Genomic DNA, 24,750 nt, shown 5'->3' on the forward strand with positions numbered 1-24,750 from the left:
AGTCCAAATAAAGGGGAAGAGACACACAATATTTGTTTCGACATGGCTGTCATTCGTCAACCTTGCTCACGGGAGACTGTTATCATCTGCATGGAACTCAGTGACAGCGCTGCACTGGGGAGTTGGCAGCAGAGGGCGGCAGTTTACCACCCTAAAACTAGAGGCCAAAGTCTCTGCCGGTAATTAAATCTAAATGTTTCACAAATTAAGGCAAATGTTAATCCAATGTGTCTCTCTGTCAACTAACGTTCTGAAGAAGCACAACAAGATTAAGCAAATGTCATAACAGCTCTATATCAGGTGTACAACACTGTGGAGATATAACCAAGTGCCTTCAAATAACAATTTTATCAAAACAAGGTTCTTGCCCCACCCTAGGGATGGGACGAAATGAAAATTTCATGCCACGATTATTGTGAACAAAGAAATTGTGATTTTACGATATTATAACGATAATCGTTTATATCCTGGGGCGGAACATTTGCCAAAATATAGCAGATCTACAAGCTCACAACAGATCATCTATTTTTTGGCAACGAGATTTGGTAGAGAATAAAAAAGACTAGCAAGTACAGTACGTTCTTTCCAGGTCTGTTTTACCATTACAGAGGGTTTAAATTGTACCTCATATGCAGCTCGGCAAATAAAAGGTGAATTCATCCCAGTGCATGACGATTGCAATGATAATTTCACGATAGATTAAAATTTCCATGATACGATTAAAATCGCCATGATACGATTATTGTGAGTGTTTTTTTAATCATGATAAACGGTAATAACGATTATCGCCCCATCCCTAGTTTTGTCTGTACGATGTAATTAACAGTTTAGTTTGTGTGCGTGTACATTTGACAATATGATCATTATAATACACTATAATAGATTATAACATTGATTATTATCATCATGTACTACAACTATATCCTGGTGGTCTAAATGAAAAGTCAGTGAGTGATCAGTCATTATGAAGTGTTTGGCCCTGTTTGGCCTAGCTCAAACATACTCTGGAGTGGATACTTTTTAGTACCACTTTTAGTACCACTTTCACACCACACTACCCAGGTCCATGTAGAGGAAAACCTGGCATAAGTGGGCGGTGTGGAGTGGTGTGGTGTTGGGCTATGTCAGTGTGAGTGTCTACCTATTCTGCTTCTCGTTGTCGAACAGTCTCTGCATGTCCCTGGTGCGTCTCTCGGCCTGGCTCTTCTCATCCTCCAGCGCTGACCTCCAGGCCTCCCACTGCCTCTCCTTCTCCAGGAGCTCATCATTCAGGGCATCCAGCTCCACCACCTGCTCCTCCAGCATGCTGCAGCTGGTCTTCAGCGTCTCGATGGTCTGCGTGGAGCACCACCACACTTACAGTGAGGAAACTAATCCATTGAATTGATAATAAAGAATTATCGATAATTGAACAAACCTATACTAGTGCCCTGAACGGGCATTATCGATTTTTTTTTGTTGATAATTTAATAAAATAAGCCGTTTTATTCATCTGTCTGTATCACTTTTATGCCCATATACTGTATGGAGATCTCTGTCTGTCTGTCTTCCTGTGTTCCTTTTATGCCCATATATGGATACGGATGTCATCAGTATATGTATACTGTATACAGTAGGTGTGGCGAGTTTGAAGTCGATCAGTCAGTGTGAAAATCAAGCACCACACTGAACAACCGAATTGGAACGAATGAATATTTCAAACTATAATAACTCTTAGCCTTTATGCCAATCTGTGTGTGAAAGGTAATGTTCAGATTGTTATGTAGTTGCACTAGTGTGTGTGTGTGTGTGTGTGTGTGTGTGTGTGTGTGTGTGTGTGTGTATTTATCACCTGTTTTTGGTTATTGAGGTGCATCTCGCGGTCGGCGACCTCTCTCCTCAGGCGGTCTACATCCTGGCTGAGCTGCAGCCGGTCCTCCCTGTCGTCCGAGGCCTCGTCCAGCTGCTTGGACAGGTAGAAGTTCTGACGGTTGAGCTCAGCATTCTCCTGGCTCAGCTGTGTGAGCTGCTCTTCCAGGTCTGTGATCACCTGAGGCCACACAGATAGTAGAGCTGTTACCATTGCATAACCCGTTTAGATTTAACCATTATTTTATGCTTTAAAGGAGTAGTTCACCCCCAAAATGACTTGTTTACTATTGATTACTCATGCCATGGAGACTTGAGTTCAAAAATATTTTTTGGTTTTTGTCGAATTCCTACAAGACAATAATTTGATGACAATAAATGTACCCCCAGTGATTCCATCCGGAATCAATGGGGGTAAACTTACTTTTTTTGTCTTAAGAATGTGAAAAAAAAATGAAAAAAAAACTCAAGTCACCATGGCCTGAGTAATCAATAGTGAACAAGTCATTTTGGGGGTGAACTACTCCTTCAACTATTACAAAATAGCAGATATACAAGCTCACAGCGGGGCACAGAGTGCGAGCTTGTAGAACTGCTATTTTTGAAAAATCACGAAATGTTTTACAAATCTTTGAATATATCTTTTTTAAATAACAGATGTATAATGATATTGCTAAATGTTATACACTGTTGTAGAGGTATTGAGCTCAAGGCTACATAATGTTTTCAATATCAGTTTTCTTTGCTCGATGGAAAACCAAAAATATGCAGCTTCATCTGACTATTTTATCAAAACAGCTACAATGCCTTTTCATACTAAAACCATGCAGTCAGTCATGTATACGTAAAAGACCAAAGCATGTCATCAGAACATCACAACAGCGTGCCAACAGACGAACAGAGTAGTGTTGATTTCGTCTAATAAAACTATGACAAAACAAAACTTTTTTCTCAGACAAAAACGAAATAAAAACTAAGCTATGATGACTAAAACTATGACTAAATATGCTGTAAATATGTGGACATTTTTGTCAACAAATAAAAACTAGAGGGAGGGACTGGTGAAGAGATCCAGCAGAACTAAAATACAAGTCATTTTATGTTTGGTTGCACTAGGGTGTTGCACTATAGACACGTTGTGAGCTTGTAGATCTGCTATTTTCAGAGCGCAACCAAATATAAAATCAGGCATTATGGCGCCATCAAGGCACCGCCAAAATACATGTTAGTCGACTAATCAACTGTAGATTCAGTCAACTAAAATCTTAATTTATAGTTTATATATTTAGTCGACTTCAACTAGATTAAAACTAAAACATTTCAGATGACTAAAATTAAATTAAATGTTATTCAAAAGACTAGGACTAAAACTAAATCAACATTTGCAGTCAAAATCAACACTGCAACAGAGCATGATGACCCGGTATAAACCCAGGCCATGGCGGGGGCCAGATGAACTTGTCTAAACAGTGACTGTGGCATGTGGATACAATCTCTCTAGGGGGGAAAGGATGCACAACGGCTAGATGTGACACATGGGGTGACAGTGTGACATCAACATTAGCTGTGGCAAGCCAACACAGAGCGCAAGATATCTTTGTGAGTGGATCAAGTATGCAAACTGTGCCTCCATGCCACGGTTTAGATTCTGTCAAATCTGTTCTGTTGTCTTGGCATGTTGTTAGTATACTGGCAAACAACTTGATTGCCATAAATACACAATGAGTTACAGTGAAAACTGTCCTGCCACAGAGAGAAGAGACAAAAAAAATAAGTAGCAGCAGTACTTACAGAGCAGCTGTCTCGCAGGGCATCAAATTTGCGCTGAATTTCATCTCTGTGACTCTGTTAGAGGAAGGGGGGAAAATAGCTTTAAATTCAAATAAAACCCTAACCTACAATTAATACATAATAGTCTAATCGCAATTATTTGACATACCAGTAATTGCAATTATTTTGCAATTATTTTGTCAATCGTTTCCATGTAGAAATATTTTCAAATATTTAAAAAATAGTGGAAATAGCAGATCTACAAGCTCACATCTGCTATTTCCACTATAAATGTTATTTTTTAAGTATAAAGTTGTCAAATATGTCATATGTGTCATATCTGCCATATGCAACCTCAAAGCCTACAAGCCAAACAGAAATGTAATTGTCAACAACAAAAACACAATTAAATCGTTAATTGCAATTATTTGAGTGACAAATTATAGTTATGTAAAATGTCATACTCGTGACAGCCCAATTTGGCTCAATGGTGTTCTAGATTCTTTCGGAGGGTACACCACAATTATTCCTCCCACACGCACGGCACGCGGCCACGCGCACATGGTCACTGAATGGCTCTAAACATACATATATATATATAAATACCAGTAAGACTCCCTAATCGGGAGATAAGCGACCGTAGGTCACTTATCTCCACAAATAGGGCAAAAATTTGTTTTTCCAAAATCTGCCTGAGCCATGTTGATGACATGAGTGTAGACATACTGTGTAGTGATTTTCGTGATTTTAGGGCAACATCTGTAGGAGCAGTGTCCAAAAATGTGTTTTTAAAAATGGGCCTGAAGGTGGCGCTATATGGGACAGATTCATGTTGATGGGATGAGTGTAGACATATTGTGTAGCAATTTGCGTGATTTTAGGGCCAAAACTGTAGGAGTAGTGGGCAAAAATGTGTTGTAAAAATCGGCCTGAAGGTGGCGCTAGAAGAGGGCCATGTGAGAAATGAGGGGTGGGGTCTCCGCGTTGCCTTGGCGGACGAATAGGTACCGGCCCCGGCTCTCCCGGACGCTCCTAGGCCGAGTTACGGCATTTTATGTGAGCTGCAGTGGAGGGGGTCCTCCACTGGGGGCGTCACCACTTTTGCATCCGTTCTGGAGCACCAGGAGTGGGTGGTCCCCAGGAATTCCCCGTGAGCAGCCCCGTTGGGGTGGTCATTTGGTAATTTTTGCACATGTGCTCATTTTTTACACTTGGGGGTCCCCGAGGGAGCTGGGGGTCCCTGGAGCTCCGGGGGTCCTTGGAGGTTGTAGTTTGGCAGGTAAGGAGTGTGTGTGCAAAATCTGGCATGGATCGGGGCAACGGTTGCGGAGATATGAGCAGGGCAAAAGTGTGACGTCTGACGTGTGACGGACGGACTGACTGACGCACGGACACCTGGTGGAGCTTTCTGTAGTAAGTGCGACATACGGTCGCAATAAAGATTATTTTGGACGAATGTCTTTTTTTGCCAGATGGCAATGAATTAATGGAGTGAGATAGCAAACACTTTCTCCACGCATCTGTCACCAGAAATGGTTGACATCTCCGAGACAGACAAATAACGTCAAGGCATGTCGGAGGTTGATGAAAATAAACAGCTGAGATCCAGGTGGTAAAAATGCTCCAACATGGTATACAATGCTTCAGTGGCTGGAGCTGCAGTGTTGCTAGGGTGATTACAGGGTGGGTGGGTCTGCGGTCTAGCTTTCAGAACTCTTGATGTTGATGTTAGGACGTATAAAATAAATTTGTCCTTGGCTTGCAGAGCTCAGCCAACCCTGCTGACTCTGAACAAAGTCCTTTTTTAGTTTAAGTATTCTGCAGCCTTAAGGCAAATAGATTCTCATTCTTATTTAGGGGCTTTTAGGCTCATACTGTATGCATGTACTTAAAGTACTTAAAGGATATTATTTTTATTATAATAAAAATACTATAATAAAAATATAAGCACGCAAGGCGTTGTGTGCTTGTAGATCGGCTATTTTCACTATTTTAATAAATGATAAATACAAAACTAATGGTTATGGGACATACAAGGTTTTCACCCGACAACAGTGGTTTGCAACAATTTTTCTAAATTTGTCCCACGATTTTGTAACCCATTGTTCACCCAGTGCCAATAAACCCTTTTGCAAATCCCGCCCCATTCTGCCCTGTTACTATGATGGGACATTAACCCTGGGCAGATTGTTTTTATAGTGGAAGTGGATGGGATTTTTTTTCCCTTCATAGCCTCATTACAGCTATATAAAGTACCAAAGGAAAAACACCTAGGTGATATTAATAAAAAGGGAAGACAAAGGTACAGTAGTTACATTGCAAAACAGGGGATTTACCCGAAAATATATGTTTTAATTTGTTTAATCCCAGTGGGACAGAATCCTCTTTGCAGATTCTTTTATAGTGGTAGTGGATGCGATTTTTTTTCCCTTCATAGCCTCATTACAGCTATATAAAGTACCACAAAAAACACATCTACGTGATATTAATAAAAAGGGAAGAAAAAGGTACAGTAATTACATAGCAAAACAGTAGTTTTCCCCCGAAAAATAAATGTTTTAATTAGTTTAATCCTCTGGATCAGAGATAGAAAGAGAAGCGCATTGCATCTTGGGTACTAGGAAGAGGACAGAGAGAATGTTTCTCCTCACATAATAGGCTGGCTTTTCGTAATTCTGCCCATTTAAATTATATGTACCCAATCGTGACTCTTAGACCATTGATAAGGTACATGTGAACTAGTTTGTTGAAGCTTATTCGTTATGATGAGCGAGATCGCTTGACGCTTGCCGTCGCTATCACCGTACCGGCCGATCTCCGTGTCGCGCACTGCGGACAGTTTTTGAAAGGCTGAAGCAACATTCTCCACTGCACAAACTCCACCCCCGATAGCAAAAAGTGAATGTTTTTTTCTGGTTGGCCAGTCAGGGAGTCTCAGGGACCAATCAGAAGGCTGACAAACGGTCTATTGCCTAAGCTGTAATCCTGGGCACTGCTCTCCCTCTGCCAACCTGGGGAGGGCCCCGAACAGAGCTCATGCTTCCTTCCCCGGTTGGATGTAGCGTGTGGAAGGAACACGTTATTCAAACCAGTTCCTTTCCCCTCCATCAAGCGCCCCACCTGGCCAGGGGGACGTATTATAGAGACCAGGATTACTGCATGTTTTTGTGAGGGTATCTACCCTAGGAGACACGGGGAGAAAATGCAAACTCCACACAGACAGGCCATTGCGCCAACCCCACCTAGGGGGTGGGCACTGATGACACGGAGGAGAGAACACGGCCACAGCGCCCCCGGCGGGAATCGAACGCAGGACCTTCTCTGGGCAACTGATTTTCCCCCTTGGGATAATAAAAGGTATCCATCTATCTATCTAGCTGTGAGGCGACAGCACTACAGACTGCGCCAGCGCCACCGTGCCCCACAATGCTCTCTCTGGTCTCACCCTGAGAGCAGTGATCTCCTCCTCGGCCTCGGCGGTGGTGTCCTCCAGCTCAGTCTTGGCCTGCTGCAGCTGGCTCTCCAGGGCGTGGCGTGCAGCCTGCAGTCCACTGATCTGGGACTCCCGCTCCTGCAGGGACAGGTTCAGCTCCGACACCTGCCTCTTGATCTCCAGCTTTTGCTCCTCGTGTTCCAGGCCCATCTGCCGGTCAAACAAAACTACAGTGATTCATGCCTTTTATACAGCAGTGTACACAGAGTGGCAGCCCAAGTAAGACAGCATTAATGCATGCGATTTTCCCGTGCATTGCGACTTTATTCATGGATATATTTGTAAAGATATTTTGGGGGACCTTTAGTGATGGTCAGTAGTGAGAAAGAGACATGACACTTTGTAAGCGAGTGGGGGAATGACATGCAGCTAGAAAAACAAATGAGTAAGAATCATAATAGAAAATGAGGAAGGAATGAATCCAAACGAAACAGATTAGGCCAATGTATAAAATAAATAAACCCACTTAAATGGTAAATGGTGGATTTATATGGCACCTTTATCCAAGGCGCTTTACAGAGATTGTGCATTACATTCACCCATTCACACACACACATTCGTACACTGATGGCGGAGGAAACCATGCAAGGCATCAACCTGCTCACCAGGAGCCACTTGGGGTTCAGAGTCTTGCTCAAGGACTCATCGAAACCAACTCTGGGGGAGCCCGGGATTGAACTGGGAACCCTCCGTGTTCTAAGATCTCAACTCTACCCCTGAGCCCCCTGCCGCCCCACTTGTCAGCTCACCTCCCGTATCCTGGTCTCCAGCTCCATTAGCCGACTCCTCTTGCTTTGTTCCTGTTGACTCATTTTCTCCAGATGTTCCTCCAGCTTGGCATTCTGGGCTTCCAGTTTCCCCGCCTGAGACTCCAGGTAGAATTTCTGCTGCCGGAGCTCTGAGATCATCTCCTCCTGGGCTTTCCTGACAGGAAAATTTAAACAAAACGAAAAAGAGATGTCATAGCCTGAAAAGTCAAGCACTGACACTAAGGCTTGCCCACCTGCCCCCGGCAGGTAAATAAAACTTTCAGGCAGGTGAAGTTTGCTTTCAGGTTGCCCGACCCGGCAAGTGCTTATTTGAGAAGGGACGCAACTGTCTATAAACACAACACCAGATATCTGTCTAAACACCTACACGTGGCTAGAGGGCACTGTCTTCTGGTCTGTGGAATATAAAATAAGAGCAGTGTTTACCTTTAATGTGCTGTTTTTACTGTTGCTACAAGAATATAAAATAATGTGTGAAACCACATACAATCATAGCTATGTAGGTATTTGGATTTGGAGGTATTAAGGTATGAATTATTTTTATCACACAGCCCCAGAAAGTAAGAAATAAGTGTTAAATTGAGCTGTAATTAAAATCTTGCCCATTATTTTATAATGGATAATTTACTTTTCGGGCAAGGGGGCATGACTTTTGGGCAAGTAGAACATGACCTGTACTTGGGCAAGTGCCTCTGAGACCTTAGTGTCAACCAGAAAATATCAAAAATGATGTTATGAGCAGAAGCTCTTACTGACCTCTGAAAAGACAAAATAGAATATATTTTAATCTAATGTGCTGCAGTAGAATCAGCTTCCATATGAGCAGTGAGCACAACAGTGCATTATTAATTATTGGCACAGGTTTATGGCTGCCAGCTGATGAGAGCAAAGGCAGAATTTGAAAAGGACCTCCGCTAACTACACGTTCTGCCTTTTGATTTAAGTTGCTTTGATGTTGCCTGGAAGTTTGTTCACAAGGGAGACACTGATCAAAGCCTATCACAATTCATTTTGAGATCATCTTTCATAATAGTCACTTCCATGTAAAAAATAATAGTGGAAATAGCCAATGCACAAGCTTACAAAGCACCACATTATGACGCCATTATTTATTTATTTTGAAAGTATAACGTTATTAAATATGTCAGTCGTTTCTTTGTATATTAATTCTCATTCCTGCCTTGTGAAATTTTGTTTATGAAGCCTAAAATCCAAACAGAAATGTAATCTTTCTATGCCAAAACAAAATTAAATAGTTGTATGACAATCAATAGTCAAATAAAATTTCATAACAGCCCGAAGTGTTTCAACTTTAACATAAGAGACTAATAAGGGACTAATGAACATGCTGGAGGCTTTGGAAGATCGGGCGGGGGCTTGGATGAGAGGATGGCGTAGGGCCGTAGGCTGAAGATCTATCAGCTAACTTACATGTTCTTCTGGGTGTAGATGCTGCTGTTGGCGGCCAGCTTGTTAGCCTCCGACAGCTCCGCAATGCGCTGTTCCAGGTTCTTCATCTTGGAATCCATGGCATTAATGGTCTGAAGGGGGAGGGAGACAACGTGGTGGAAACCACCTCCATGTGAAATGACTTTAAAGATGCAAGAGTCTGTGTATAAATAAATAACTAGATTTGAATCAGAATGGCCATTAAACAGAGGTTCATTAAAGGTGTTGGATCTAAATCTCCTTCTGTTAATGTCAGATCACCGCGTTTGGATTGAACATACCTCAAGTCTACCACGAGAAAGAGAGAGAGAGGGAGAGAGAGAGACACACACACACACACACACACACACACACACACACACACACACACACACACACACACACACACACACACACACACACACACACACACACACACACACACACACACACACACACACACACACACACACACACACACACACACACACACACACACACACACACACACACGGGCTTGCCCACAGACAGACGGTTAGTTAGACCTGATCCTGAAGGAAATGTAGTTGTCATAGCAGCACAATATGAGATGAGACAAAGATACAGGAAAGGGTAAAGGGCACGTACAGAATAAGTAGTGGGGCAACACAAACTAGAATAGGCTGTATAAAAGACAACTTTAAGATAACATCTGAACTGGCCCTCTGCACATGGGTTTGTCAGGTGTGCCTAATGCATAATGATGAGTAGATATAAATAGAGGTATCATTCATGAGCATTCTATTACAAATTAAAATGACAGAGGAGAGGAAGGGTGTTGGGGGAGCCTCAGCTTGTGGGCGTCTGGTGGAGTGGGAGTGAAGATCCTAGATCCTACTTGAACCCTATAGTTTAACTTAATCAGTTGCTCTGATGCAACTCTGACCCTTTGCCTTAAATTAGTGTATAATCACACAATGAACTATAACTCCCAGAGAAGAATGAGCAGGTGGTAGCGTGACTGCCTGGGAAGCGTGCATGAGGCAAGACCCAAATTCAGAGTGAACATTTTTAACTATCTTCGCTTCTGGGTGTCCCTGGAACAAAATATTTTGAGATGGGGGTCCGCGGCCAAATACATTTCATTTTGGGGGTCCTTGACATGACAAAGTTTGAGAACCACTGATATAGCAACATTTGTTTTTCATTATACTGTTAGGATTTAGAAGACATTTGTAGAATCGGCCTACTGTATATCAGCGGTTCTCAAACTTCATGTCATGTCAAGGACACCCAAAATGATATGTATTTGGCCGCAGACCCCCCATCTCAAGATATTTTGTTCCAGGGACCCCCAGAAACAAAGATTTGCGTTAGCAGGTTGGTGTTTTATATAAATTTGCTGCCACCACAGTTGGTGTCTGAATGGGTGACTATAAGGTAATACACTGTAGTGCTTTGGATAAAGGCACAATGTAGATCAATAAGCACTGTAATCCATTAAGACATTCCCAGAGGAACAGGCACCACACACCTCTGTTATTTCTTTTAGCACAAGACTGTATGAACCGTCAGTCTTAATTTACGTGAATCCTTCATTGTGCTGTGTGTCTGTTTGTTAAATTATATCTAATAGAGGCCAGGGCTGTCAATTCTCTCAAAATTTGTATTTGAATCCAGATCAAGTAAAATGGTCAAAATGTGAATCTTAATCATTATTTTGGTAACAAATACATTTAATATAGCAAAGTGCAGCATTGAGCTGTTATGTAATGAGGATCAGCTCGGGAACAAGGCTAAGCCACGTTTGTTTATCTAAACAGAAAAAAAAAAAAAAAGCTTGTTAATTTTCCCTGATATTTTTTGGCAGAACAAAAAGATGTGGGATGTATTTGTGGATGAATATCACTGTGCAATCGCGCATTGTCTGTGTGAGCATCTGCAGAAACACTGCACAAGGTGCTTGTAGAGGTGCTTGGACACTAAATACAGTGATTACTTATAATTAGTTCTAGTACCAGGGACATGCTGGGCCCCTGATTCAGCCCGGGAAAAAGAGTTGGAGAGGCTCTCATTGCGCGCAATAGAGAGAGATCTCTCTCTATAGCGCTGCTGCTACTCAAAGATTTGCCATTTCAGATCATGACAAGTGACAAGCCAGTGGGCCAATTACATGAGTTATATTTAGTTGTTGTCGGGTAGAAACCTTGGTTTCTGCCCGACAGTGACGATTTACTTTGTTGGCCTCCCAGCCCCCAAAATGGAACGAAGGCCGACATTCGGCCTTTCCCGACATTCCCGGCCGGTCCGGCCGGGAATGAACCGGCCGTTCGGGAGTTGTCCCGCTTTTCCCAATGGCCAGCACGTCCCTGAGTTCTACGTCTGGTGTTCTACTGGAGGCATGTAAGGCTAGGGCTCCACCAAAATGACGGCGTCGTGCCGGCGTCGGACGCCGTCAAAAAATGAACCGGGGCGAATTTGAGCATCCGACGCGGACGTTGACGTCGGCAGTGGAGCACCCTTCATTGATTAAAACGGGAGCGTTCCCTGCGTTGACGTTGACGCGGCGCTCGACGCCCGTAATCCCTAACCCCCCGGGGGTTAGGGATTACCAACGTTCTCGTAAGTCACATCATGTCACTTTTCATCATGTAAAACGGATATGAGTTCAAATCTCTGGTCCATCTGGCCTATAAAACCACAGCAGCAGCATCTAGAGCAGAGGTTCTCAATTCTCAAACTGTTTTGGCTTCAGTACCCCCTTCTCCTGATTTCTGGATCAAAGCAACCCCTTTATGAGACTACAACATGTTGCTTAGAAAACTATCTAGCGATTGTTGCTGTCAGGCAGAGCATTTTGCCATTTTCGTTACTTTTGAATTTGAATTCTGAAAAGTAGACGTTTTGGACATGATGGACTATGAATGAATAACCCACTCTTTGAAGAATATATTGAAGAATATACATTTTCAAATAAAAGTAGTGAAAGACTTGAAATTAGAGCATCCTGAGAGCATATTTACTTTAAACTGTATACATTTTTTTCCAATTTCTCACGTACCCCCTGTAGTACCTCTGCGTACCACTACGGGTACACGTACACCCATTTGAGAACCACTGATCTACAGTATGTGCTACAGTATGTGTTCCACTCAGCCACAGGCAGATCAATGGCAACAGCAACAGCAGCAGCAGCACAGCACACCACGACCAGCACTGGAGGACTACTTTATTTGTATATTTGAGCGGTGGTAAACCGCTCCACAGAGTGGCTGTGCGTGTGTCTGTAGCCTTTTTCCTCAGCGTTTTGCCATAGCAAAACGTGTGTGTGTAGCATAGCCTGTACATCCTAGACTCAAATCCTAGTCTGAAGACGTTATGCAAGCACAACCACCGCTCACTTCACATTGGGTGTGATTTTTTTTAATAACCCTAATTTTTTTTAACTAACCCTAATACATCAACAAAACCATGCTTACGGCTTTCTGCTCGCTGATGAGCTTGCATTTCTCTCTGGCCTCCTCCTCCTGCTCGGTGCGCTTGGCTTCCAGACTGTCCTTGTCAGCCAGGTCCGCCTTCATCTGGGCCTCCAGAACCTTCACACATAACAGGGACAATTTAGCCAACACAGCATTTGTGGACATTTGTCAGGCAAAGTATTACGTCACATAAAGGAATACTGTGAGATTGTCTAAGATTAAAGAAGAACTCATTAAATAACAGGGATCAATCTTGGACTTGGACTGCCTTCTGAAATTCATATTTACTGTACATGATATTTACAGCAATGCGATGGATGCACTGATTTATTTAATGTCTATATTTGAGTTAATCTCCATTAGTTCAGTATATATCAGTATAATGTACTATGTCCCACTCTGACAACAGCAGGTGGACATTAGACTGCCTTACCTTGATCTTGTCTTCATAAAGCCGTTCTTTTTGAGCCAGGTGGGTTTCCATTCTTTGGGCTGTTGACTGCGTTTCCCTCAGGTTCTCTTCCAGTTCCTAGACGGGACGATATTACACAAGGGAGTATTTAACATGACTGCTGTGCTGTCATAATACACATTGATGATACACATGATAGTTCACACAAACAATCACTATATCCATGTAAAAAGTCCGGGAGTAGATGTGCCGCCATTTTTATTGTACATAGTTCAGACATTGTTGCCATCAGTGTTATTATTTTTTTCCGGCAAATTTTGATTTAGTCTTAGTCTTTTGAATAACGCACCATTTAGTCTTAATCCTGTCTTAGTCTTCTGAAATTGTTTTTGTCTAGTCTAGCCTTAGTCGACTAAATATTAAAACATTTTAGTCTTAGACTTTTGGGATTAGTCTTAGACTTTTAGTCTTTGTCTTTTAGGAGTTTCTTAGGCTAAATATAACCACATAATTCTGTAAAATAAACCGGGCTCTGAGGAGCATGTTTGTGTTTAAGTCTATGCATGTGCTGAGTCTTTCTGGACGGACTGCATAGCTTCTTGTAAGGACTCAGCCTACAAGCAGCTCCCTAAAGCCCTGCTTGGGGAATGTGTTCAAGGATAAACAGGGACGGAGAACAGAGGCTACACAAGGACGGATTCACCAGCCAGACGCTGGAATGAGTTGGTGCGTGGGTGGGGGTACGAGAAGAGGGGCACAAAGCATTAGACGGCCTTATTCTCTGTGGCTCTCTCACCAGAATCTTCTCAGCCATCTGCTGGATCTGTCCGGATTTGGTCTGGATGTCGTCTTTCAGCTTGTTCTCTCTTCGCTCCACCATCTCCAGTCTTTTCACCTGGTTCTCTAGGGTTTTCCTGCCCTCCTACAGAACACACACACATTCACACGCACAGATAAACAGACTCACGTATCTGTCTGTGTTTACGCCTGTAGCCAATCAGGGACCAGCATTCCTGGTGACGTCACCATCAACAGCCAATGAGGGACCAGCATTATTGGTGATGTCACCATCAACAATTGCGACCTGATATAAATAACAAGGAACGCTCTGCTGGCGCACAAGTAGGCCATACATGGCCAAGAGCGCACAAGATGCAAGTTGGCACCTCGGCAGAGTGAAGTCTAGTTAAGTTAAATATTAAAATAAGAGGGGTGGACTGATAAAAATGTTACTAGTACTGTTACTGCACATCTTACAACCAGACAGTGTGACATTAAGCCATGTGGATCAGGTAGACCAGGCTCATACCTCGGTCTCTCTCAGGCGGCGTTTGAGCGTGTCGCTGGGGTCGGTCTTGCCTTTTAGACGCTCCAGATCTCGCTCCAGCCTTTCTTTGGCCTGACGGATGTTCTGCAGCAGCTCGGTGGCTTCTGTGCTGGCTTTCACTGCCTAGGGGAGGTCAGGATCAGGTCAAAGACCTGTTACTTACAGTAGATCTCAGTACAAACAAGGCAAGCTTGTTGATTTGACAGGGAGTGGTGGGGTAAAGCTAAACCATCTCAGTACACAGTATGGGAGACACATGTTTGAGACAAAACAACTATTATGTTATTCTGAAAATGAAACGTACAGCATTTAAAAGTAAGTTAAAGTCATAAGGTGTAACTTTTTTTGACATAAACTACAGTTCGTTATTACAATCTTTCACCGGTATATTTTTCACAGTAACAATTTCACATTAATGTCTTTTTGACAACTTCTCTAAACACTATTAATCATTTTTATTAATGAGTGTTTGTCCCTGAAGTTGGCACCAGAAGAGTACCAGGAAGGCAGGAATGTATTAATTTGTGTACTGCATTTTAAAGTTAATAAATACCGTTTCTGAATTAAATATCCTCGGGCAATGGGACCGTGCAGCAGTCCTTTTTGAGCAACAGTTCCGTACACAAACGTTGTAATGACAACCGAGCTGCAAGAAGCGTTGCCAAAAACACAGTATGACTTTAAATGTAAACGACTTTAGAACTTTGTAATTCTCATCATAATGATCTCTACTTTGCACTGTAATGTATCTATACTATACATACTGTATCCCTCTACGTAACATAGTGTTACGTATCCACTCTTCTCTGGTGTTTACCCACTACTTTTCTTGTCTCTCCATTCTCACTGCTTCCATCTGTCTTTCTCTTCTTAATAACTGGCTTTCCATCATTTGACTTTTAGTTTTTTCCCTCATAACCTTTTCTTTCAACCTTGAACAATCTGCCCTTACTGCACCTTCTCCTTCATCCATGTCTTTGGCTCTTGCATCTCCAGTCTTTGCATTCCTTCCTTCTCTCTCTCCTCTGTCTCTGCCTTCTCTTCCACCTCTGTCTTAAATTATAATATAGGCCACAGACTTAAAATCTGAGACAACTCGTATACTGGCTCTGTAGTTACTTACATCAATAGAGCGGTGGTTCTCAAACCTTTTAATTTAAAGGACCCCCATAACTCTGAGATACTGTCAAAAGTTACAGACCTATTAGGGTTCCATTTAGAACCCCTCAAGCCGGAACCGTGAGGGTCCCTGGACCCCACTTTGAGAAGCACTGCAACAGAGTATCATGGATGAGGAACCTGATATAATCATTCTTTTAGAGTAACTAGCTAGTTCGAATTATACTTCCACTGATTAACTAGTAAAATGGATTGGTTTGCTACACATACTGTAAGTGTAAGTGCAGTAAGGTACTTTGTGCCATTTTTTTTACTCTGTGAACCTTTGGGGAGAGAGCCTTCAGTGTGGCAGCCCCCACCCCGTGGAACTCTCTCCCAATGGAGAGTCACCATGCTTGAACTCTGGACTCAATTAAGGCTTCCTTGAAAAGACAGACATGATCCATCCACTTGTTTAGTTTATTTGTTTGTTGGTTGTTCATTGTCTTTCTGCCTCTGCCTTGATGTAAAGCATCTTTGGGTCTCTTGAAAGGCGATGTATGAATACAAGCTGCTATTATTATAATTATAATTATTTTCTGCACCAAATTATCTTTTAGTGCAGCATGTTTCAAATATTATGTAATCTTTTCTAAAGAAGGCTATCTGTCTCGTCTGTCATGCAGACTGAAGGCAGCAGTCCAGGCGAGGAAACGCTTGGCTTTATCCTCACCAATAACAAGTGGGTGGTAGGTAGAGGACTGCTCATTATATGTCAGACCTTTATATACAGTATAAAACAATCATATTGAACTGCCGGAAGCAATTTGACTGAGAAAATTCTGAATTGGGCACAGCCCTAGTTTTTGAGCACATTGCATTCAATAACTGTTCATTTACTGAAAGTTTAAAAGATATCTGAAAAATGTATTTTAAAAACTAAAAATATTTTGATCTAACCAGTTTAGAAACGTTATGTTGGACGCGGAACATAAGTATAGAAACTTTAAAATATTGGTTCTGTGGGTGCTTCAGTGGCATAGACGTAACGTTCTTTGTGACTAAATGACACGTTAATGCATATAAGCCGGAAGCAGAATTAGCAATGACAAATAATAGACAAAGATTTGCATTTGTAAAAATGCCTGTTAAAATGATTAATCAGACATGTATAGCAATAGACAGACATAAATTACATAATAATTATCTTCTAAAACCATTGAGGGAAATGTTTTACCAGAAATGGAGGTCATAAAGTCAGAAGGCACTTACCTTGGAGAGTTTGTCCTGGAGCTCTTCGATTTTCAGCTGCTGTTCAGAGTTGGTCTAAAAATAAAACAAGCCGAGTGAATGACAGGCGAGTTTACTAGACCAGTGGTTTTCAACCAGTGGTCGGGGGACCACCAGGGGTCCTTGAGGGGGTTCCAGGTGTTAACCAGCTAAATGATGAAGAGTTGGTAAACAAATGGAGACCTTATAGATTTTTAACTCTTGAGTGTAAAATGAAATCAAATACCCTTACGTGTCCATTTAGGAGTTACATTATGGTTAAACATCTGCATTCATTAATTTACAAGAAGTCTACACAATTAGAGAGAGTAGATTTTTTTTATTTAGGTTAACGTTTGACTGTTATCTCTCCTATGGTACCAACATCAATATCAGCATGGAATTGTGGACAAAATCAAAATAGTTTTGTTATCGTCAGAGCCTACATCTGTTGGTCCACTGCTCAAATGCAGAATAAATGTTGGACCTTGATATGAAAAGGGTTGAAATCACAAGACACTTAATGTACCTGTAGCTCGGGAATGGAAAATCAGCTGATTCTTAACTTACCTTCTCCAGTTTGGTGAGTAGCTCCTCTACTTCGGATTTGCCCTGCTCTCTGGCCTAAGAAATAAACAGTGCAACAAGGAGACATCAATACACAAAATCTCTAAACCTATCTTTTCATGTATTATGCACTGGCATCAAAATGGCTGGAGAGAAATTGTCTCGACTTAAACATCTCATCACTTCTTGAGGTTGAGGTTGCATTGAATAGTAAAAACAGACATGCAAATCATTGTCCAATAGAGAGGAAGAAATATTAATGCTTTGCAAACCATTTCCCATGTCAAATCCCACATGGCTGTCAAATCTTTTTAAAATATCTATCTTCAAATGACAGTGGCAGCTTTCTCCATCTGTTCCCACATACCTTCTGGATTCTCTGTTGGTATTCTACAGCCTTCCTCTTCAGATCCTCGCTGGTCTGCCTGGAATCTCTGAGCTCGGACTCGTACAGGTCGCTGCGGCGGCGGGCAGCTGACAGGTCCTCCTCCAGCTGCCTGATGGTCACCTGCATCTCCTCCAGCTGCGCATGGTATTCCTGAGGTCACAGACACGGCACACAGTCGTCATGCCAAGCACAGCAGAGATCCAATTGTAGAGACACAAACCCTAGCGTCCCTATTCTGGGCATGTCATATTGGTTCACATTTGGCAAAAATAACAATGCAAAATCAGGGTCTGGATCACGTTTCAGAAAGCAACAAGAAATGGTGGGTGCAGGTATGTGTGACACCATACATCCACTTGGCTAGAGCAACGCATTCTCACACAAGTCGTCACTTGGTCAAGTGTGTTTTGTGTGCGACGCTGAAGCAGAGGACCGCTTTTCACGTACCATGATGACACGGACGGATCATAACCAATTCTATGATAACCAATCATAACTATATAACTTAAATTCTTTAAGATAATAAGATGGTGTAGAGTCAGAAGAAGCAGACATTGCATCACTCAATGCGGGCACTCACTAACACTTATTTGAACATTCGTTTTCAATGTTTTTAATGGCAACAGTGCGTTGACCCCAAATCCAAAGGGGTCCCGACCACCAAGGACCCCCTTGGTGTCAGTCAAGTATATGATGAGTTTGGGAGTGAGAATGTGTTGGCCAGAGAGAAAATGTGAAAAGACATTTCCGCACATTTTTAACCATATCGGATGGTCTACAACAATTTCTTCTAGATTAAGGTATGTATAAGTAAGTAAGCTTTACCTACGTACGAACAGTAAGTAAAGATTTTAAATAGTCAAGGACGTCTTCCAAAAACAATCATAGGAAACAAGCAAAACCGTCTTCTACCCAGCCATGTCTCTGTCTGGCTTCAGAAGGGGTGCCCTGTGGGGAAGCCATCTGAATGCGTGCCATCTGGAGGGATGACCTTGGCATTTTAAGGACTGCAGAGAGGGTATCCTCAGAGGGAAGCCCTGCATGCTTGTGCACTGATTTGGTATCTGAGCTTTTACCTGTGGTGGTGGTGGTATAACTAGGGCTGTCACAATTATTACATAATCGTCTAAAATTTGACATAATCGCAATTATGTTGTCATAATTGTCATAATCGTTTCCATGTTGAAAAATGCTCGTATATTTTCCATATATGTGACCTTGTAGATCGTCTATTTCCACTATCAATGTTCTTTCTTTTTTTTTTTAAGTATAAAGTTATCAAATATGTTATCAAATGTCATTTTGTATATTTAGTTTGTGTCATATCTGCCATGTGCAACTTCAAAGCCTACAGGCTTAACAGAAATGTAATTGTCAACGACAAAAACACGAATCGTAAATCGTCAATGATAAAACAATTAACAATTAATCGCCATAAAATGTCAAAATGGTGACTCCCCTAGGTATAACAAGAACTGTACCTGTTCCTTGATCTCTTGCAGCTTGTTGCTCTGTTCACGGATGTCGTGCAGAAGCTGCAAGGCCTTGTCATCCTCCTGGGAGACTTCCACGCGGGCCTGCTCCAAGCTACGCTTTAAGCTCTGCCAAAAACATACATAAAAAAATATACCATAATATAAAGCTGCTGCTGAGAGCAACACTGGAGTTATAGTTCCAGGGCAAAAAACAAACTACCAAGCGTAGTGCTTTCTCCAAGTTTCACACTGGCTAAGAATGAAATACCCCGTCAGCACAGCACAGTAGTACAGTGTGTGCAGTGCTTGCCAAAACACTGGGGAAGTTGAGGTGACAGTTGGCCTAGTAACGTTTTGGTTATATCAGGGGTATTCAACAGGGGGTCCTAGGGAGTCCTCAGAGTTACTACAGGGGGTCCTCCAAATCTTTGTGTGATAGAAACTTGTTTTTTCCCCTCTATTTTATATTAACCACTTGAACCCTAGCATCCATATTCTGAGAATCTACAAGCTCACAACGCCTCGCACTGCGAGGCATTGTGAGGGGGAGGGGGAAAGAGCAGACTAAGTACTGACTAAGTACTGTGAAAGGTCAAGTTTGACGGTTCAAGTGGTTAAATATCTGAAAGCCCACATTAACATGACTCCAAAATATACTGATGATCGTGCTGTCAATGAAACTATATGGATAAGGTTGTGGGGGTCCCTGCTTCATCTCTCTCTCAACTAAGGGGTCCTTGGCCTGAAAACGTTGAAGACCCCTGGGTTATATTGTTAGGCAACCCAAATCAACAGGGTATGACTTGCTACCTGGTTTCATGAGACAGATTTTCACTTCAAAGAAGCAGCCAAAAGTAATTTATACTGCGGTTTTCCACGCGTCCCTCTTACTTGACTTCTGCTTGCTATTGGACCGGAATTTCACCACAGAAAAAGTTCAGGGCAATGCTCACACTTATGCCACGGCACCAATTTCACAGCTGTGCCAAACCTTTGAACCCATCATGTTGATAAAAATGAACACTGCTCTAAAACTAGAGGTCATATGTCAGTGTTTAGTTATTTATATCCATAATAATACATTTTTCCATTAGAAAACGTGCACTATTGACAGATTTCATATAGATTTCATTTCTTTGCTAAATAGTTACTATATTGATTTTAAATCATTGAATCTAATCGGATCGCCATTACCAATATCGTCCATGTATCATATTGTCAACCATGTATCGTGATGCGTATCCTATCGCTATTAAATGTATTGTTACAACACACACACACACACACACACACACACACACACACACACACACACACACACACACACACACACACACACACACACACACACACACACACACACACACACACACACACACACACACACACACACACACACACACACACACAGCAGTACTGTAAGAGACTCACGCTGCATTCAGTGATGTAGGTGGCCAGGTCTTGCTCCAGGATGGTCCTCTGGGTCTCCGAGGCCTTGAGCTCCACATCTTTCTGGTGGAGCACCGACTCCAGGTCAGTCATCTTACGCTGGAACCTGGAGATCTCCTGCTCCATCTGATCAACACAACAACAAGACCAGCTGATCAGATGGAGATCTCCTACTAGCTGACCGGGCTACCGTTTCTCTGTGCTCCTGTTGCTGTTGTTGTTTAAGCCAGGGTTTCTCAAACTTTCAAATGAACCCGTTACAGACTTATATGGGACTTATATATCAATTTAGATCCCCCTAAAGGAACCCACAGAGTCCATGGAATCCACTTTGAGAACCACTTTCTTTTTTTCTTTTTTTTTTTCATTTACATTTTTATCCCACGATTTCGTAACCCATTTTTCATCCAGTGCCAATTACCCAAGCTGTAATCCTGGACGCTGCTCTCCCTCTGCCAACCTGGGGAGGGCCCCGAACTGACCTCATGCTTCCTTCAGTGCATAAGGAGTGAACAAGCCGCTTCTTATCACCTGACAGGGGGGAGCTTCACCAGTTGGACTTAGCACGTGGAAGGAACACGTTATTCAAACCAGTTCCTTTCCCCTCCATCAGGTGCCCCGGCTGGCCAGGGGGAGGCATTATAGAGACCAGGATTACCACATGTTTTTTGGGAGGGTATACCTACCCTAGGAGACACGGGGAGAACATGCAAACTCCACACAGAAAGGCCCTTTCACCAACCCCACCTATGGAGTGGGCGATGATGATACAGATGAGAGAACACTCTCCCAGCGCCCACAGTGTCCCGAATCCAGGACCTTCTAGCTGTGAGGCGACAGCGCTACCGACTGCGCCATCGTGAAAACCACTGGTTTAAGCTGAGCTTTGGTTGAGTCAGCTCAGCAGAGAAGAGTTTATGAATGATTTATGAATATAGAACTACAAATGTATTCCCATAAGTATGCTGTAAACGTGATCCCTGAAAACAGAACCGGAGGCAAATGCACGGCCCTCACCTTGTGACATTTGTCTTGAGTTTCTTGTAGTTCTTTGCTTTTAAGGTGCAGCTTCTTTTCCATGGAGTTGGTCTTGGCAGGAGAATTGAGGCCTGCAGACACTGACCTAGGAGCAACAACATAAGATATTGGTATTTATAATTGTACGTACTACGTAATGAAGGATTACCAGTTAAACCACGACAGATATAGTCTGGGGGGAAAAAATGAATGGGGCAAAGGTAAGCACAACAAATGTGGCAAAGGTATACGCACAACAAACAGACCATCTGACAACATGACAAAGGTCTAGGACTACAACGATCGATTCTTTTCGAATCGAGGAACTCTTTTGACACTTTGTGAGCTTGTAAATCAGCAATTTTCACTTTTTTAAATATTCGACACCCTCTAGTCTACATAATGAATCAATATGTCCTGATGCAGTCATAATGGATGCACTAGCTCATACAGACAAACGAAAAAAGTTACGGATGCTAAGGGAATGTTCAAACACGAGGCATTAGCAGAGGATGAGTATAGTACATAAACATGAACATGTATTGTACATAATCTGTCAAAAGGATTAGGATAAATCACAAAAAAAGCTTGAGCTTATTTCCATTGAGGTCCTTTGAGTGCAAATAATTATGTGTGTATACTGTAAATCGAGTGCCATGTGTTGGGGAGGGGGGTGGGGGGTAACAGAGACAAACAAACATAAAACCATTAATAATAAATTATAATTGTTATGATATTATACTGTTGTTTAGACTGTCATGATGATAGGTTCTTGGTTTTCCCCATGATCCTAGATTACCATTTCTATGCATTTGATGCATTACCTCGTGTTTGCCTTGCTTACTGTGAGTCGCGCTGGTTTAGGTGTGTCTGCTAAATAGTGTAGGAAACAACATGAGGTTTTTGACCATTTCTTTGTACTTTTGCAAGGAGTCTGCCTCCAGAGGTCTATTAGTAGGATGTTATGTGCTGTGATGTTGTTTACATCCATCGGGCATATTCAATCTGTTTAGAGTACACAAGATAGTCATTTTTTGTGTTCTTGGGCAAAAAGGTGCTTCTGAATGGAGGCTGTAAGAGACATGAATCTGCTTTGTATGAATGAGTCTACAAATACACAGATGAGTCAGTCTGACTCTTGAGTCACTAAGTTAAAAATAATGTTACTGACTGAACCAAGTGTTGCTGCTGCAGTTGATATTTAATGACTTTTCCACCAAAGGCTTTGTTTGGTGACTGAATGACTCACTGGAAATGTGCCATGTTGACATTTCAAATTCACAACGGTGACATCACATGTTGGCGCACACACAGATCATTTGGCAAACAGTGCAGAGAAACCTGCGCAGAAACTTAGAAAATATTCACAATTCCAAACACACTGCTATCCTAACTGCCTTTTTACTTAGAAGCAGACTTGCAAAGTCTGCAGAGCTCAGGAAAATAAATAAAACAATGAAAAATGTCTCCTCAATTCTGGTGGCAATTTGATTTTTTACTGCAGTACGCCTACTTACAGCATGCACTGCAGTCCCAGGTTAAGTATTCAGGTAAAGACTGAAACGCTTACTATTAATCAATTTAACGATACAAAGCTTGGGCAATGAAATCATTAGGGTGAATACTGTGCCATTAGAACTGGTTTACACATCGAACTGTCATTGGCATGGTGTTTAAACAACCCAAGAATCTTAATGAATATCACAACCGAAACACAGAGTCTAACATCAGAGCCAATGCCCCAATAAATATATAGTAGTGACATAGGAGACTTGGTCAAATAAATGTTACTAGGCGTAGATTCATTGGTTATCCGAGAGTCAGTAAGGGTATTACAATACAACTTTATTGTGAGATATAATTGATAAGAGAGTTAAAGAGCTGGCTGTGCTGAAGAGCTGCGCAAGACTTCAGAGACTAGCACATACTGTATATACGGTACACTCACACACAGACAACGGAAGAAAAAACATGGCGCAATCAACACACGCATGGAGTGGACACACACACGCACAATATAGAGTCTATGCACACCTTCAGTAAACACTTGTTTCTGATATGAAAACCAGTAAGACTCCCTAAATCGGGGGATAAGCGACCGCCAGGTCGCATACATACACTTTAGAAGGCAATGGTAGCCATTCTAGCCAATCAGGAGGGAATATGGGAAATGGGACAGATCCATGTTGATGATGACATGACTTTAGGATCTGTAGGAGCAGTGTCCAAAAATGTGTTTTACAAAAATCAGCCTGATGGTGGCGCTAGTTGGGACATGCTATGCACACCTTCAGTAAACACTTTCTGATATGAAAACAACCGTTAAGAACACAACACCCCCCTAGTAGATGTTTTGGTGCTTTAAGATGGTTTGTTTCCAGGGGCACCCACAGGCCTACTGGTCCAGGCGCAAACCACATAGGCATTGCCACATGGATACCTGGCGGCGGCGCCGGTTCAATTCCCGATCCGGATGACATTTGCCACGTGTCTCTCCCCATCTCTCCCCCCATTTCCTGTCCTATCCAATAAAGGCACAAAAGCCCCAAAACAAATCTAAAAAAAAAAAAGAATGATGGGTTGTTTCCATTTACAAATAGAGAGAGAGACAGAGAAATGTATACATGCACAGTGAAGAAAGAATGCCATGAAACCCAAAACACATGATTAGGATTTCATGGCTCGGCCAGAGTGCATTTCTCTTTGGCTTTTCAATGAGGAAAACACACAAACACGCAGTCGCACACCCGCACACACAAACACATTAACACTGTACACAAGCCATTAGCTTGGAGCTCCATTTCATTAAGTGCACAAAAGGAAACGACTGGCTTCAGTTAAAAACAATGATGCTGGGGTGAACAGAGAGAGAGAGAGAGAAACATGGGAGATAAACATGGGAAGAAGGAGAACATTGAAAGAAAATAGAGGAGAGGAGTGGAGATGGGTGAAGATGGGGGTGGGGGAAGAACAGACGAAAA

At 42.2% G+C, this 24,750-nt stretch overlaps 1 protein-coding gene across 1 annotated transcript in view; it reads right to left on the reverse strand.

Annotated features, from left to right (window-relative positions):
• cita (citron rho-interacting serine/threonine kinase a) overlaps positions 1-24,750 on the reverse strand; it is a 59,752-nt gene that overhangs the window by 23,885 nt on the left and 11,117 nt on the right. The window contains exons 11-26 of the mRNA XM_080729158.1: positions 21,770-21,875; positions 20,735-20,878; positions 19,310-19,429; positions 17,808-17,978; positions 17,444-17,497; positions 16,877-16,930; positions 14,489-14,629; positions 13,976-14,101; positions 13,201-13,296; positions 12,768-12,884; positions 9,313-9,422; positions 7,861-8,035; positions 7,064-7,261; positions 3,640-3,693; positions 1,832-2,029; positions 1,142-1,335 (exon numbers count right to left, since the gene is read on the reverse strand). Of these exons, the coding sequence (XP_080585284.1) occupies positions 1,142-1,335; positions 1,832-2,029; positions 3,640-3,693; positions 7,064-7,261; positions 7,861-8,035; positions 9,313-9,422; positions 12,768-12,884; positions 13,201-13,296; positions 13,976-14,101; positions 14,489-14,629; positions 16,877-16,930; positions 17,444-17,497; positions 17,808-17,978; positions 19,310-19,429; positions 20,735-20,878; positions 21,770-21,875 (2,058 nt within the window). The remainder of the gene's footprint in view (positions 1-1,141; positions 1,336-1,831; positions 2,030-3,639; positions 3,694-7,063; positions 7,262-7,860; positions 8,036-9,312; positions 9,423-12,767; positions 12,885-13,200; positions 13,297-13,975; positions 14,102-14,488; positions 14,630-16,876; positions 16,931-17,443; positions 17,498-17,807; positions 17,979-19,309; positions 19,430-20,734; positions 20,879-21,769; positions 21,876-24,750) is intronic.

The sequence above is a fragment of the Nannobrachium achirus genome (genome assembly GCF_963921795.1).
Source record: "Nannobrachium achirus genome assembly, chromosome: 6".
NCBI lineage: Eukaryota > Metazoa > Chordata > Actinopteri > Myctophiformes > Myctophidae > Nannobrachium > Nannobrachium achirus.